This window comes from Gopherus flavomarginatus, chromosome 13 (genome assembly GCF_025201925.1).
Source record: "Gopherus flavomarginatus isolate rGopFla2 chromosome 13, rGopFla2.mat.asm, whole genome shotgun sequence".
In the NCBI taxonomy this organism is placed as follows: domain Eukaryota; kingdom Metazoa; phylum Chordata; order Testudines; family Testudinidae; genus Gopherus; species Gopherus flavomarginatus.
In genome coordinates this window covers 722029-739080 of record NC_066629.1, presented here as the reverse complement: position 1 = coordinate 739080, position 17052 = coordinate 722029, and the positions used below count along the sequence as shown (strand labels likewise).

General features: G+C 44.3%; 1 protein-coding gene across 2 annotated transcripts in view; it reads right to left on the bottom strand.

The window, feature by feature from the left end:
• LOC127033793 (bone morphogenetic protein receptor type-1B-like) overlaps nt 1–12863 on the bottom strand; it is a 33922-nt gene extending 21059 nt beyond the window's left edge. Inside the window, exons 1-4 of one of the 2 annotated variants that reach the window (XM_050921980.1) lie at nt 12791–12863; nt 11713–11733; nt 11193–11234; nt 5440–5536 (exon numbers count right to left, since the gene is read on the bottom strand). In XM_050921980.1, coding sequence (XP_050777937.1) covers nt 5440–5536; nt 11193–11234; nt 11713–11733; nt 12791–12863 — 233 coding nt within the window. The remainder of the gene's footprint in view (nt 1–5439; nt 5537–11192; nt 11235–11712; nt 11734–12790) is intronic. The other variant, XM_050921981.1, reaches the window with a different exon arrangement.
• Nucleotides 12864–17052: the final 4189 nt, after the last annotated feature.

Below are 17052 nucleotides of genomic sequence, written 5' to 3'. Positions count from 1 at the left end.
GACGGTGGACACCGAAACGACGTATACCGGTGAATTTTTCCCCATAAGAAATAATGGAATAAGAGCTGGATGTGTTCACAACTTCACCACGCTCGCCTATGACAACGCTCTTTTCACCTGAACAGTGTTACCTTTTTACACTGATGGCTTATACAGCACACATTTTACACACAAAAACATTGAACAAAAGAATGTAGAATCCCACTAACACTGTTCAAACACACAGAACATTTTAACACAGTAAATACAGTACAGTGATACAGGATACAACAATGCCAATTTTGCTAAACTTAGCTAGGGGTGGCGGCTGGGTTTTCTTGGGCTGGCTTTTCGGTTGCAGAAGTCTTAAAAAAGGATTTTGTCGATGTCTGCTCTCCTTCATGACCCTTTGAATGATAGATCTCCCTGTAGCAGGCCACTGCATCACAGAGCCCTGGAGACTTTGGCAGACCGTAAAATGAAAAGGATCACCCCTCTGTATGATTTCCGTCATCTCACCCAGCAATCTAAAGAAATGGGAGAGATACTTTGTCATTAGACTCCTGGCTTCCTGCCCTATGTCACCCTCATCATCGTCCTTGCTTTCTTCAGATATCCGTTGTTGGTCCAGCTCAATCAGTTCCTCATTTGTCAGTTGCTCAGCGTGAAACTCCAACAACTCCTGTACATCATCTTCCTCCACCTCCTCAAAGTCAATATCCTTCCCCAACTTGACAATTCCTTGCTCGAAAGCAGAAATGGCATCAAATTCTATGAAGCTGTGGACAGCATCTAGCACTGCACAGCGCAAAACACCATTCATACATTGCGAAGTGACTTCTTCCCCTGACGGATCAGTGTTTTCCACGCCGTTCATGATGTTGTAGGACTTCCAGAGCTCCTCTACACTGGGCTTTCCTTCACCTGCCGTCTCCTTAATCAGCATGGAGAATGTCCTCCGTAGGTAATAAGCCTTGAAAGTGGCCAGCACACCCTGGTCCATAGGCTGCAGAAACAATGAGGTGTTGTGCGGCAAAAATAGGACATTGACCTTTGGGCAGAGGGCTTCATAGTCCAGTTCATGGACACTTGTGTTATCCAGCAGAAGGAGAATCTTTAAGGCCAAATTTTCCTTCTGACAATAAGCCTTAAATTCAGGGACAGCATGGTCTACAAACCACTCATGGAAAATACTGCATGTCATCCAGGCCTTTCTGTTCGACTTCCAAATTACAGGGAGATGAGACTTGACGTAGCCCCTCATTACTCTTGGGTTTTCATTGTGGTCGACAAGCAGTATCAGCCTACTCATCACTGGCAATTAGGGTTTGGACTTTCTGCCTTTCCCCAGACCTGCTCCACTTAGGTATTTTTGTCTCTAGCTCCCTGCAACCAGGCTCTTCTCCCTCTACAAGCAGAGGAAGACTGTTTCTTCTGCCCCTGGCTTCTCTGCCTTTATATGGCCAGCTGAGTCTGTTTGGGGAATGGCTCCAGCTGCAGCCACTTCCCTCAATCAGCCCAGCCTAAAAACTGCTTTCTCCAGCCACAGCCCCCTCCCAGGGCTGTTTCTAACCTTTCAGGGCAGGAGCGGAGGTCCACCCCGCTACAAGGAGAAACATTGTTTATAGAGAAGCAGAATGAAAGTTCATGCTTGTTTTAAGGCACTGCAATGTGCAAACAGCAATTCAGACTACAGTGAAGGGTGAAAATGGTTAAAGGTTCTATGGTGTGAGGATCCCAAAGTAAAAGGAGTTCCAGTTTAGCAGGGTAGGCTCCGCCAAGTCTCTTGAGAACTGACTACAATACAGTCAGCTGACTGGTGACCTCACAATCTCTCTCAGTGCTATCCCCTTCATCCTGGTATCCTTCCATCCAGAGCTGAAGAAAAGCTCTGTGCAGCTTGAAAGCCTCTCTCTTTCACCAATGGCAGTTGGTCCAGTAGGAGATTTTACCTCACCCACCTCGTCTCTCTAATATCGCTCACTCACTCCTTCCCACCTTCAGCAGCTGGGCACCCTTCGCAATACAGAGGTCCCTTTGCATCTCTCTGCCTTAATTCTGAATTATGTTCGGAAAATTTTAGAAAGAAAAAAAATATTAAAAAGTAACTGGACTCTGCAAATATAAGGAAAATCGGGGTCACCTGGAGCTCAGACATAGATTCTACAATGATGGGAGGTGTACAAATATTAAATCGTTATCCTTGAAAAGAGTCCTTGTATATTATATTTGGTAAGAGGCCCCTTTGAATTATATCTTTACTTTATTGCTGATAAATCATAGGGTATCTTTACAAAGAAATATAGTATAAGAAGTATGGTACAAACTTCCATTTTCCAGCTACTGGCTTAGCAATTTCTTCTTTTATGCCGCTGCTCAGTGTGAAATGAACAAAGAGTACTGTGTTCAGATGACATAGGAAAGGGCAACTGGTGGGGGAAAATGAAAGCATTTCAGGGGTCGAAGGGTTGTGCTGGGCTGGAGGGAGAATAAGGTTTTGTGAGGTAAACTCCGGTTTAAACTAAACATCTGACACCTTAATTAAAACTGGAAATAAAGCTCCAGAGAGGTGTGACTCCAATAAGGATGATTTTGCGACAGGTGTTTAACAACGGGAGACTCGGGTTAACAGAACATAAATTTAACATTAATTTCCCCTCTCGTTCAGGCTGACATGACATCGTATTCTGGTATTTCACTTTTTTTTTAACTGTTTGTAAGTGGTTAGCTTTAAGTATACATAGCTGAAAACAGCTAGAGGTTATGATGTAAAACTAAAGGGATGTTTTAAAAGTATGACATCGAAGGACTCTGAATAAATCCTGATGTTTCTCTGTGGGACTTGTGCTCCTGACTACACTGAAAACGGTCCATCGGCACAGCTGTGTCTCTCCGAGGTGTGAAAATATCACATCCTGAGAGACGTAGTTCTGATGACCTAACCCCTGGTGGAGACAGTACTAGGTCAACAGAAGGAACGATTCGTCCATCGACTTAGCAATCACCTCTCGGAGATGAGGTAGATTAACTACAGGGCCAGGAGAACCTCACTTCCTATTGCTGTAGTGACAGTCTAGACTGCAGCACTGCAACTGCAGCACTTTAAATGTAGCTATCGCCGTAGGCTGGTCTACACTAGAAAATTACACCAGTTTAACTATGTTGCTCAGGAGTGTAATAAATTCACACCTCTGAGCTGTGTTGTTAAGCCAACCCAAGTCCCCGCATAGATAGCACTAGGTCGATGGAAGAAATCTCCTGTTGATCTAGCTGCTGTCTCTCAGGGAAGTTGGTTACCTATAGTGACAGGAGGACCTAGGTAGTGCCTACTGTGAGATGCAACAGTGGCACATCTGCTGCCACTGTAGTGCTTTAAGTATAGACAAACCCTCAGAAACTTCACATTACACTGCTAATGAGGTGTTAGCTTGGTGGCAGGTTCTGCTTCTAGCTCCTGGGGATGCTTCCACCAGCTAACTGAATGTTTCCGAAGCGGATACCTTTGTGTTTTCTTATTTTCTAATCAGCTGCAACTTTTTAGTTACTGCTTCACAAGTACTCTGCTGTGAAAGCTGGTATGTGTAAAAACAGTGGCTCTCCTTAGACATGACCAGGAAATGACTGATTCCCACAGCAGAGAACCTGCAAACTCATAGTCATGTGTGGAGTTTTAAACCTTAAAAACAAAAGACCACGCAATAGCGGTTAACTGCTGCTCCTAGACAGAGCGCTAGGACTTGGAAGAGGAGTGGAAAGTGGGACAGAAAAATACTATCCAAGGCTTTTATCAAAGTTTGGCACTTTTAAATCTGACAAGTATTGAAATTGCAGGCTGTGCAGGATAGCGTTGAACTGAGAAGCAACTGGTTTGTTTTTTTTTAAAACCCTCCAAATCTCTATCAATATCTTGAACAATCTTGGAGATTCCTTTCATCCTGTTCTTTTATAACACTTTGCCTTGAAAAGTAGTCCAGTAGTATTAAAATATCAGACTCCCTGTAACCTCCACAGATTGAACTGCATACCCAGCTGGAATGTCCGGTCACAGTAATATATCTGTGGCCATGTCTACATCTAAAATTTTGCAGCGCTGGTTGTTACAGCTGTATTAGTACAGCAGTATAGGGCCAGCGCTGCAGAGTGGCCACACTTACAGCAACCAGCGCTGCAAGTGGTGTTAGATGTGGCCACACTGCAGCGCTGTTGGGCGGCTTCAAGGGGGGTTCGGGGAACGCGAGAGCAAACCAGGAAAGGAGACCAGCTTCGCCGCGGTTTGCTCTCGCGTTCCCCGAACCACCCTGCAAACCGCAGGGAAGGAGACCTGCTTGCTCGGGGGTTCGGGGAACGCGAGAGCAAACCGCGGCGAAGCTGGTCTCCTTTCCCGGTTTGCTCTCGCGGTCCCCGAACCACCCTGCAAACCTCAGGGAAGGAGACCTGCTTGCTCGGGGTTCGGGGAACGCGAGAGCAAGCCGGGGAAGGAGACCAGCTTGATTACCAGAGGCTTCCTCAGGTATGCTGGGATACCTGCTTATTCCACGGAGGTCAAGAAAAGCGCTGGTAAGTGTCTATACTTGATTACCAGCGCTGGATCACCAGCGCTGGATCCTCTACACCCGAGACAAAACGGGAGTACGGCCAGCGCTGCAAACAGGGAGTTGCAGCGCTGGTGGTGCCCTACAGATGTGTACACCTCCTAAGTTGCAGCGCTGTAACTCCCTCACCAGCGCTGCAACTTTCTGATGTAGACAAGCCCTCAGTCCCAGTTCTAGAGTTCTTGCATACCCAATACTCCACTGGACTCTGATGAAAGCCTAAAAGCTGTAGGGACTTAACATTAAATAGCAAAATCTTCAGTATTCCACATTCCTTACAGAAGCAGAACTCAGAGTTCCTCACATACGGGGAAAAGAGAACAACAGAGTTGAGATTCACCACACCAATCGGACAGCAGCATTTTCCCCTCATGTTGCTACAAGAGAGGCTAACCTCATATACATCCTGGGTTAGATTGTGCCATTATTTACCCGCTAACCACCACTAACCCTCCAAAGAGGCAAAGCATTACACTACTGCAGGAGAAGCACAATTTCTTTAATGCTGGTCCTTATGCACAGGGGAAGAGCAATTTGTGCCATCCATCCATAAGCTATGGCTTGTTCTTTTTGATAACCTATTTGTAGTTCAACTCTGTTTCATATGCAAATTATTAAGACAAGTATTGGCCTAAATGTTCAACCTTGAATGCATCAAGTTAAGCCCCTAAAAATCTGTATTTAGGCACCTAAATAAAAATGGTCTGATTTATAGAGCACCCACCACCCATTTCATTTGATACTGATTGTACTAAAGGTGCCTAAAGCGATTTAGATGCCGAACTTGAGGCACACAAGTTTTAAAAGGTTGATTATTGTGCATAACCTTCCCCCGCAGAATATCTGAAATACTAGTTGTCCCATCAACCTGCAGGTGCTGTTGACCGAGTCCGCTCTACAGTGGCGATTACAGCGACACCACATTGGCTTCTGGGTAGGAGCAGGTACCGTACTCTCACCATTGGCTACAAAAGAAAGAAGAAATGTAAGTTTCCAGGTGGGAGGGGGAAGTGCAAGACTCTGAACTAGTCTCATTTTTTTTTCTTACTCTCAAAACTTTCAGACAGTTCTTTGTTTTGTGCTGGAGATTAAAGCGCAGTTTTAAGTTGAAAGGTGACTCTAAAAATGTAATTGTGGGGTTTTACATTTATTGCGCCTCAATGTTTCCATATCTAATTTTCTAATTGTATAAATTTTCTAACAGCCATCCACACAACCTCAAGTGGGAGCTGAAAATAGGGTGACCAGACAACAAATGTGAAAAATTGGGACAGGGGGAGGAGGGTAATAGGAGCCTATATAAGAAAAAGACCCAAAAATCAGCACTGTCCCTATAAAACCAGAACATCTGGTCACCCTAGCTGAGAATCAAATGGTCCTCCTCCCTCCGCTTTTCATGCATCATTACCAGTACCAGATTCTGTAAAACAAATTCTGTACTTGGTTACACCTTTGCAAACGTGGCTTCATACTTAACCCTCAGTTGTACCTGTGCAGCCCCACTACCTTCAATTTAAAAAAACAAACAAATTCTTAAAACCAACTTATTTTTGTCACCAAAAGCAAGGAACTATTACTTTAAATATACATAGTGTAGTCTATTAAGCAAGGAAGTGCCAGGTTTTATGTAGTAACTACAGAGTAGGAATGCACTTTAGGATGAACTATTGCAAGCCTTATGGAGGTTATTAATCCCTTCTCAAACCAGCAAGCATGAGGTGATTTAGGGCTCTGTCTTTTTTGGGGGAGGCAGGGGGTTCAAAGAATTCTCTGCCTCAGCATGTTAATGGCAAGAATGTGATCAGGATAGAATGGGATGGCAGAGGCTGAAGGGGTAAAAGGCTAGAGGGACAGAAACCACAGGGCTATCCCCCTCAACCGTTCCCCCCTATTAGGCCCAGTCTCCTCATGGGACTCACAGGGTGCTTTTGGGTTTCAGACTGGGATACTCTCTCTCACACAGCACTAAAAACTTACACAGAGTTAGCATTTCAGTCTCAAGGGCAAAAAAAATTAGCTCAGCATTAAAACCATCATTCTTACTTTTAATTTTCTCCCTCCTCCCCTGCCTCTAATCTCTTTCAAGTGTTATCTAGAGCCAACTCTTATAACAACATTATATAGGTGATCTCTCTCCTGCCGTCCATCCCCATCGTCTGACAAACAGAGGCTACGGACATCATTCCTTACCCATCCTGGCTAATAGCTATTAATGGACTTAACCTCCATGAATTTATCCAGTTCTCTTTTAAACGCTGTTATGGTCCTAGCCTTCACAACCTCCTCAGGTGAGGAGTTCCACAAATTGAGTGTGTGCTGCGTGAAGAACTTCCTTCTATTTGTTTTAAACCTGCTGCCTATTAATTTCATTTGGTGACCCCTAGTTCTTGTATTATGGGAACAAGTAAATAACTTTTCCTTATCCACTTTCTCCACATCACTCATGATTTTATAGACCTCTATCACATCCCCCCTTTAGTCTCCTCTTTTCCAAGCTGCAAACTCTGAGTCTCTTTAATCTCTCCTCATATGGGACCCGTGGAGCTTAGACATCATCTGGATAACCCCCTCCACACACACACACCAAACACTCTTGTCTTACTTTTTTATTTACAATCTTCAGAAACCATTTGCATTTTCATATTTTTGATTCCTGGTCTGTTTCTCCAGATCCAACCAAACACTTTTTCTTATGCCTCCAGCAGGTCTGCAGGCAATGAGCATAGTTTCCTCTGCAGTGACTATTTCTTACCACTTGGGTAGCTGTGATGCAACTAAGGACAGGACAGGGAGACTAGCTTTCCTTCTCTGCTCTCTCCACCGGTGTGGAGTTGCTGGGCAGAAAAAAAGGGAGAAAGAAGCAGCAAAGGGGTGGCAGAAAGGGGTAGCTCAGTGGTTTGAGCATTGCCCTACTAAACCTAGGGTTATGAGCTCAATCCTTGAGGGGGCCATTTGGGAATTGGTCCCCCTTTGAGTGAGGCATTAGACTAGATGTCCTCCTGAAGTCCCTTCCAACCCTGATATTCTATGAAAGCAGCTGCTTCAGCATGTTAATGGCAAGAAGGTGATCAAGATAGAATGGGATGGCAGAGGCTGAAGGGGTAAAAGGCTAGAGGGACAGGAACCATAGGGCTGTTTCCCCCTATTAGGCCCAGTCTCCTCATGGGACTCACAGGGTGCTTTTGGGTTTCAGACTGGGTCACTCTCTCTACACCTGGATAAACTCTGCACACTGAGCTTAGCTTTTCCATATCAAGGAAACCTGTCCAGATAACAGCTACAAAGGCTGTACAAGCTTTAGTGTTCTCCTCATTCATTGAGTGACACAAATGAACACAGTCTTCAGCAAACTATGAAAAAAGGTTCTGAGCTCATAAGCTTTGATAAAAGTGCAACCTGATGGTGAAATGCCTGAGAACCACTGATCTACAGAGAAAACTTGGATTTGCGGAGATTATAGCCCTCCCATTCCAATTTCACCTCCATGGACCATGGCAGAAAATATCAAACTATCCCTATCAGGAAAAACATTTGAATACAACCAGCAATGTAATGCATGTGAAAGAGAAAGAAAAGCCCACGGAATGTACAGTCAAAGACCCATGGAATACACATGAATGGCCTGGGCCCTCATCCCACTCAACCCCATGAGAGCTCTGAGTACTCAGAACTCCTGAAAGCCAAACCAAAAACTCATTGTGAAGTATTTGCATTTGGTGCACAATACACTTGGCTTCCCCAGAGTCACAGAGCTGCTGTTTCTTTTTTTTTTTAATTTTAGCAAAATCAGAAATTAAAACCAATTTACACAAGGAATTCACTGCATCTGATGTATTCTCTACTTTCCCGTAGCGATGATTAATATTATTTTCTTTTTTAAATAAATTATATTTACATTATGATCTGCTTCTACATCTCTAAAAAGGGTTACATATATATTTATCAGATTTTTAAATCCAGCCTATATGCAACAAATTAACATTAATAGATGTTCTCTTTGTGGCTCACCGGAACACAGATTTTTAAACTAAATCCTCATTCAACAAGCCTTCACAAAGCATGTTTTCTGACTATATCACACTGTTCCTTGTGGATAAGGACTGAACTTTTAAAATGTTCCAGTCAAATATTTTCAGACGTCTGGCTCATCGGGCAGGAAATCTAAATAAAAATATTATTAGTATAGAATCATAGAAGATTAGGGTTGGAAGGGACCTCAGGAGGTCATCTAGTCCAACCCCCTGCTCAAAGCAGGACCCATCCCCAGACCCTAGCTCCCTAAATGGCCCCCCTGGGTTTAGCAGGCCAATGCTCAGACCACTGAGCTGTCCCTCCCATACAACTGATAAATCATCATAGCTCCTCTTCCCTATTCCAATTAAAAAGTGATCCAGGATCATCTCACTTGGATTCAGGAGAAAATACTAAGTACAAAAATCAAAATAGCAACTGGATTTTTTTGCCAAAAAGCAGAGTCTATATCTGCATATTAAATATAATTACGGCACGGATGAGCCAAGCTTACAAAACACTACGCTGACATAATACACAAGTGCCACTGGCCTTCCAACTAATTGTGTTTTAGCTGTTCATGGCTAGAAGTAAAATTCAGTATCAGTTCGGACTGCGCCGCAGAGTAACAAGGCCTTTTGAAATAGATTTATATTTGAGACATTTCTTTTTCAGTTCCATGACATGAGTTTGTGTCGTCTCCCCTCTCTTAAGGACATATTTTCAAATGAATCCCAAGCCAGCTGCGAAATTCAGGCATGCAGAATTTAAATACACGCTACCGTAGTTGACACAAATTGTGTCCTCTGTGCAGGCAAGTGATTATACACATACACTTCCCCCCCAAGGCTGTACAAGCTTTAGTGTTCTCCTCATTCATTGAGTGACACAAATGAACACAGTTTCAGCAAACTATGAAAAAAGGTTCGAGCTCATAAGCTTTGATAAAGTGCAACTGATGGTGAAATGCCTGAGAACCACTGATCTACCAGAGAAAACTTGGATTTGCGGAGATTATAGCCCTCCCATTCCAATTTCACCTCCATGGACCATGGCAGAAAATATCAAACTATCCCTCATCCGAAAAACATTTGAATACAACCAGCAATGTAATGCATTGTGAAAGAGAAAGAAAAGCCCACGGAATGTACAGTCAAAGACCCATGGAATACACATGAATGGCTGGGCCTCTATCCCACTCAACCCCATGAGAGCTCTGAGTACTCAGAACTCCTGAAAGCCAAACCAAAAACTCATTGTGAAGTATTTGCATTTGGTGCACAATACACTTGGCTTCCCCAGAGTCACAGAGCTGCTGTTTCTTTTTTTTTTTAATTTTAGCAAAATCAGAAATTAAAACCAATTTACACAAGGAATTCACTGCATCTGATGTATTCTCTACTTTCCCGTAGCGATGATTAATATTATTTTCTTTTTTAAATAAATTATATTTACATTATGATCTGCTTCTACATCTCTAAAAAGGGTTACATATATATTTATCAGATTTTTAAATCCAGCCTATATGCAACAAATTAACATTAATAGATGTTCTCTTTGTGGCTCACCGGAACACAGATTTTTAAACTAAATCCTCATTCAACAAGCCTTCACAAAGCATGTTTTCTGACTATATCACACTGTTCCTTGTGGATAAGGACTGAACTTTTAAAATGTTCCAGTCAAATATTTTCAGACGTCTGGCTCATCGGGCAGGAAATCTAAATAAAATATTATTAGTATAGAATCATAGAAGATTAGGGTTGGAAGGGACCTCAGGAGGTCATCTAGTCCAACCCCCTGCTCAAAGCAGGACCCATCCCCAGACCCTAGCTCCCTAAATGGCCCCCCTGGGTTTAGCAGGCCAATGCTCAGACCACTGAGCTGTCCCTCCCATACAACTGATAAATCATCATAGCTCCTCTTCCCTATTCCAATTAAAAAGTGATCCAGGATCATCTCACTTGGATTCAGGAGAAAATACTAAGTACAAAAATCAAAATAGCAACTGGATTTTTTTGCCAAAAAGCAGAGTCTATATCTGCATATTAAAATATAATTACGGCACGGATGAGCCAAGCTTACAAAACACTACGCTGACATAATACACAAGTGCCACTGGCCTTCCAACTAATTGTGTTTTAGCTGTTCATGGCTAGAAGTAAAATTCAGTATCAGTTCGGACTGCGCCGCAGAGTAACAAGGCCTTTTTGAAATAGATTTATATTTGAGACATTTCTTTTTCAGTTCCATGACATGAGTTGTGTCGTCTCCCCTCTCTTAAGGACATATTTTCAAATGAATCCCAAGCCAGCTGCGAAATTCAGGCATGCAGAATTTAAATACACGCTACCGTAGTTGACACAAATTGTGTCCTCTGTGCAGGCAAGTGATTATACACATACACTTGACATTACAAATGTACGGGACTTTTATGATATTTGGCTCTCTGATTAATCCATCCTGAATCTCTCCACAAGCCCCAAGCCCCTGTTCGCCAGCACTCACTGCCTCTTCCCTTGGTGCCAGAGGCTACAGTTACACTACAGAGCTTATGGGGACGCAGCTGCACCAATACAGCTGTGCCTCTGTAGCGTTGCTAGAGCAGACATTCTCGGCTGACAGGAGAGAGCTCTCCCATCGACTTAATTACTCCAGGCCACGCACGCGGTGGTAGCTATGTTGGCAGGAGAAGCACTGTCCACACTGGCACTTAACTCATTTAACTTATGTCACACTGGGGGTGGCTTTCTCACACCCCTAGCAACATAACTTATCCTGACCTAAGCTGTACCCAGCGAGGGTTGGGTGGGTGCATCAGTTCATCCCACCAGAAAACACCAACACAGTGTGCTGAGTTATTTGATGGGAAAGTGACACCCGACGACCAAAAGTCTCATGGACTTCAGTGATGCGCTGAAATTTCCATATTTTGCCGAATGAGCTGCTCAACCATTTGCAAGAATTTTAACTCCTCTGAGGCAAATGCCACCCTGCCAAGTCACCAGGCCAACCAGCAAGTCAGTGTTTTATGTAACTGAATAACTAACGGTATAAATTAGTGTACTGGTTAGCTGTCAAAATAGGGAGTGAATTGAACTGCCTGAAGCTCCTGTGGGGCTAACCACACACATGCTGAACAAGGATGCTGCTTCTGACATGCAATAAAAGTCTCATTCTTTTACCTCCTACTATAACCATCCTCTGAACTGACTGTGTGGAAACACCAAGCAAGGAAAAGAATCTGTAAGTAGTTAGTGAGTGCTGAGGTACAAAACAAATCTCTGGCTGAAAAGATGGGTGAATTCAAGAGCAAGTGGTACTGACTTACTCCGTTTGACAGGAAGCACAGTTTGCATTTGTATCCCCAACCTTTTAAAAGAATTGAAGAAAAATAAAATGTCAGACACAACCTCACTCAGGTTCCATATTGGACAGTTTTAACGCGGTACTTTTAACCAAGATACAGAACTGAATTTTGAAGCTTCAGCTTAACTTAGCAAGATTTACTCAATTACTACACAGAGTTTTAAGAAGTAAGGTGGCGTCTATGCAGTTCATAAACAGTTTCCCCAATATAAACTGGAGATTGGTCCAAATCACTCAGTTAAGAACCATATTCCAAGCTAGTTGTCATCAGAGAAGGTGGGACCTTGAGCTGAACTTCACCATAGTTCAGGGTGTTGGGATCCACAGTTTTATTTGTTCTCGGTGCACAGAGCAGACTCATGAAGTTAATTTTCTCCTACTGATTATTACCTTCCTACCACACATTCAATCTTTGAGAGCAAATTGACTCTACAAAGGTACTACTGCTGTTTCTTCTGGCCATTTGGTTTAACTGTATCATGTCCTATTAGGAAGCCAGAGTAAGATTTCCTAAAGCACCAAAAAAAAAAATACTCTCAAACAAACCACATGTCAAGTACTGAAGGATTGTAGGTGCATCACAGAATGCTGAACTGTTTCATACAGTGGTCTCCAAAGTGGGGTGCGCAAGAGGATCCTTTGGGGTGTGTGGCAGGAGGAGCGCCATACTCACAGCTAAAATGCTGTACTTTCCCAGACTGCACTGTGGTTTGGAGAGTCTTAAGCTGCGATTCTCCACACTAAACTTTTCCTTTCATAATAAAATTGAACAGTTACCTTTTATCTTTCAGCTCACCACCCTGTTAGAATTATATTGCGGAACACTTTTTTCTCCTTACCCTTCATGTGCATGGAGAGTAGCACGATCAAGGAAACGTGAAGCTGCCAGTTTGATGCTTCCAGCCAACCCATTGCTGCAGGAGAGGAGTGATTCTGGTTTGCCTGTGTTCTTCCAGGTAGTCCCTGTGCTTTGCCTCTGTCAGATCCTCAGACAAGTATGCCAGCAAGCCTGACAGAAGAATGTGAAAGACAAACCTGTTACAAACCAGTTCTGTTACCACGTATCAGAGGGGTAGCCCTGTTAGTCTCGATCTGTAAAAGCAGCAAAGAATCCTGTGGCACCTTATAGACTAACAGACGTTTTGGAGCATGAGCTTTCGTGGGTGAATACCCACTTCCTCAGATGCATGTAGTGGAAATTTCCAGGGGCAGGTAATATATGCTAGCAAGCAAGCTAGAGATAACAAGGTCAGTTCAATCAGGGAGGATGAGGCCCTGTTCTAGCAGTTGAGGTGTGAAAACCAAGAGAGGAGAAACTGGTTCTGTAGTTGGCAAGCCATTCACAGTCTTTGTTCAATCCTGAGCTGATGGTGTCAAATTTGCAGATGAACTGAAGCTCAGCAGTTTCTCTTTGAAGTCTGGTCCTGAAGTTTTTTTGCTGCAGGATGGCCACCTTAAGGTCTGCTATAGTGTGGCCAGGGAGGTTGAAGTGCTCTCCTACAGGTTTTTGTATATTGCCATTCCTAACGTCTGATTTGTGTCCATTTATCCTTTTCCATAGAGACTGTCCAGTTTGGCCGATGGAATACAAGCTGTCAGGAACACTATCCCTGATGATGCCACAGCACAACTGGCTGCTGAGCTCTGTGCCTTTATACTTACACACAACTATTTCAAATTTCATGACAATATATATCTCCAGATCAGTGGCACTGCTATGGGCACCCGCATGGCCCCACAATATGCCAATATCTTTATGGTCGACCTGGAACAACGCTTCCTTAGCTCTCGTCCACTCACGCCCCTTCTCTACCTACGCTACATTGATGACATCTTCATCATCTGGACCCATGGGAAGGAGACACTGGAAAAATTCCACCACGATTTCAACAGCTTCCACCCCACCACCAACCTCAGCCTGGACCAATCTACACGGGAGGTCCACTTTCTTGACACCACGGTGCAAATAAGTGATGGTCACATTAACACCACCCTTTATCGAAAACCTACCGACCGCTATGCCTACCTTCATGCCTCCAGCTTCCATCCCGGACACATCACACGATCCATTGTCTATAGCCAAGCACTGAGGTACAACCGCATCTGCTCTAACCCCTCAGACAGAGACCAACATCTACAAAATCTCCACCAAGCATTCTCAAAACTACAATACCCACATGAGGAAATAAGGAAACAGATCAACAGAGCCAGACGTGTACCCAGAAGCCTCCTACTGCAAGACAAACCCAAGAAAGAAACCAACAGGACTCCACTGGCCATCACATACAGCCCCCAGCTAAAACCCCTCCAACGCATCATCAAGGATCTACAACCCATCCTGGACAATGATCCCACACTTTCACAGGCCTTGGGTGGCAGGCCAGTCCTTGCCCACAGACAACCTGCCAACCTGAAACATATTCTCACCAGTAACTGCACACTGCACCATAATAACTCTAGCTCAGGAACCAATCCATGCAACAAACCTCGATGCCAACTCTGCCCACATATCTACACCAGCAACACCATCACAGGACCTAACCAGATCAGTCACACCATCACTGGTTCATTCACCTGCACATCCACCAATGTAATATACGCCATCATATGCCAGCAATGCCCCTCTGCTATGTACATCGGCCAAACTGGACAGTCTCTATGGAAAAGGATAAATGGACACAAATCAGACATTAGGAATGGCAATATACAAAAACCTGTAGGAGAGCACTTCAACCTCCCTGGCCACACTATAGCAGACCTTAAGGTGGCCATTCTGCAGCAAAAAAACTTCAGGACCAGACTTCAAAGAGAAACTGCTGAGCTTCAGTTCATCTGCAAATTTGACACCATCAGCTCAGGATTGAACAAAGACTGTGAATGGCTTGCCAACTACAGAACCAGTTTCTCCTCTCTTGGTTTTCACACCTCAACTGCTAGAACAGGGCCTCATCCTCCCTGATTGAACTGACCTTGTTATCTCTAGCTTGCTTGCTAGCATATATATACCTGCCCCTGGAAATTTCCACTACATGCATCTGAGGAAGTGGGTATTCACCCATGAAAGCTCATGCTCCAAAACGTGTTAGTCTATAAGGTGCCACAGGGTTCTTTGCTGCTTTTTCTGTTACCACATAGACCTCAGTTGATCACCTCATGGGGAGGACAACAGCAGGGCAGCAAGGATCCCAAGTTAGACTTGATTGCTGAGACAGGAGTATGGCCTGACTGTCCACACAGGCATTTGTGTAAACTTTGAAGCTGCCCCCACCCTCAGTTCCTTCTTGCCAGAAATGCTGACAGGGGGGAAGGAGGTGGGTCATGGAATGGACATGAGCAACACATCTCGAAGAACACCAGTTACGGAACAGGTAACCGTCCTTTCTTCGTCCAGTGCTTGCTCATGTCCATTCCACATTAGGTGACTCAGCAGTTCCTGTGGAGGTGGGTGGGAGTGCACAGAAACATAGACTGTAATACAGCTCTGCCAAGCCAAGGCCCCCTGGACGTCCAGTCTTGTGTGGCCTGCGACACAGCACAGGCAGGAATACGTCCCGGCTCATGTGGTAGGAAGATACCAGCTTTGGTAGGAAGGCTGGGTGGAGCTGCAGCTGGACCTTGTCCTTATAAAACACTCCCTTTACAAGAACTCTAGTTCATACGAACAAAGCCTAAGCAACGCTAGTAAGAGCGGCAAACATCCCATGCACCGCCACTGGCTGCAAGGAACTGAGGGTGGGGGGAACCGGCAGCACCCCCTATACCGTGCCATGCGGGCACCACTCCAGAGGGGGCCGGAGCAGGTCCCCTATGGATACTGCTGGTGAAAAAACATCCCACACCGGTGCATGTGGAGAGCACACACACAATGTGCAATGGACATGAGCAAGCACCCAAAGAACAGCTACCATTTACTAGTTTAAACCAGCAAGGGACCCATGCCCCATGCTGCACAGGAAGATGAAAAGCTCCAAGGGGGTCTGCCAAACTAACCAGGGGGGAAATTCCTTCACAACCCCATGGATGGGTCAACACCATTTACATAATCAGATGTTCACTACAAAGGTTAAAGGGAGACAGATGTACACTACAGAATAGCTCCCCAGGTGTACCTGTGTGACTCATCAGGGTTCTAGGAATACCAGTGACAGTCTCTCTGTTTTATGTTGCAAATGCTCAGCTGTGGACTGTGCACTTAAGCAACAGTGGTCTGTATGTGCGGATGGGAGGTGGGGGGAGAGAGGACCTTCTTTCCTACCCTCTATAATCAAAATGCATTCCAGGGATTTATATGTTTCACAGTGGTTATCTTCATCTCTCAGTGATGCCATTTTTTTTACCATATCCTTAGAAATCCATAAATAACCCCCACTGACTTGAGAACTGATGTTTCTGAGGTAACAATTAGGCTTCATGGATCAATTTAATCTAGTGTAACTTCACTGACTGCAGTGGAATTACACCACAGATGCATTTGGTCCCAGAGCCACTATCCACGAGTGTACAATTGAGGGCCAAATGCTGCAGTCCAGCTGAGGAATGGATCCTGGTAACGCACAGGAAAAAAGGGTAGCCAGCTACATCCTGCTCACTTTTGTGAGATGAGAAGTCCCAGGATTTGGCCCCTCTCTCTAAAAAAAATCTCCCCCTGAACTATCATTTTATTATTGATCGTTTGAGCTGCAAATTGGGAATTTTTGTCATGATTCTTAAAAGAAAAAAAAAGATATTTTGTGATATTATTCTCTGTAATGACCCTACAACAATTATTCATCTTAAACTGAAAAGGGAAGTGCCCTGATAAAATTGGCATCTGAGACTGAGGCTGTCCCAGTTTTCTAATCAAAATCAGTTTCTCTCTGGGATTATTATTAAGGCTCTGATTTAGTCATGGGTATTTCTAGTAGACATCACAGACAGGTCAAAGGTAATAAACAAAAATTCACCCCCCCGAACGATCCATGATTTATGCTAAAAATAGCTGTGATTAAATCTTGGGGGGATGATGTTGGGGGGACAAGGGGGCCACTGTGGGGAGGGGCCTGGGGGAGGCGCCTGGGGCCAGCAGCACCAGCTGCCAGAAGCTGCGGCTACTCTGGCTGGC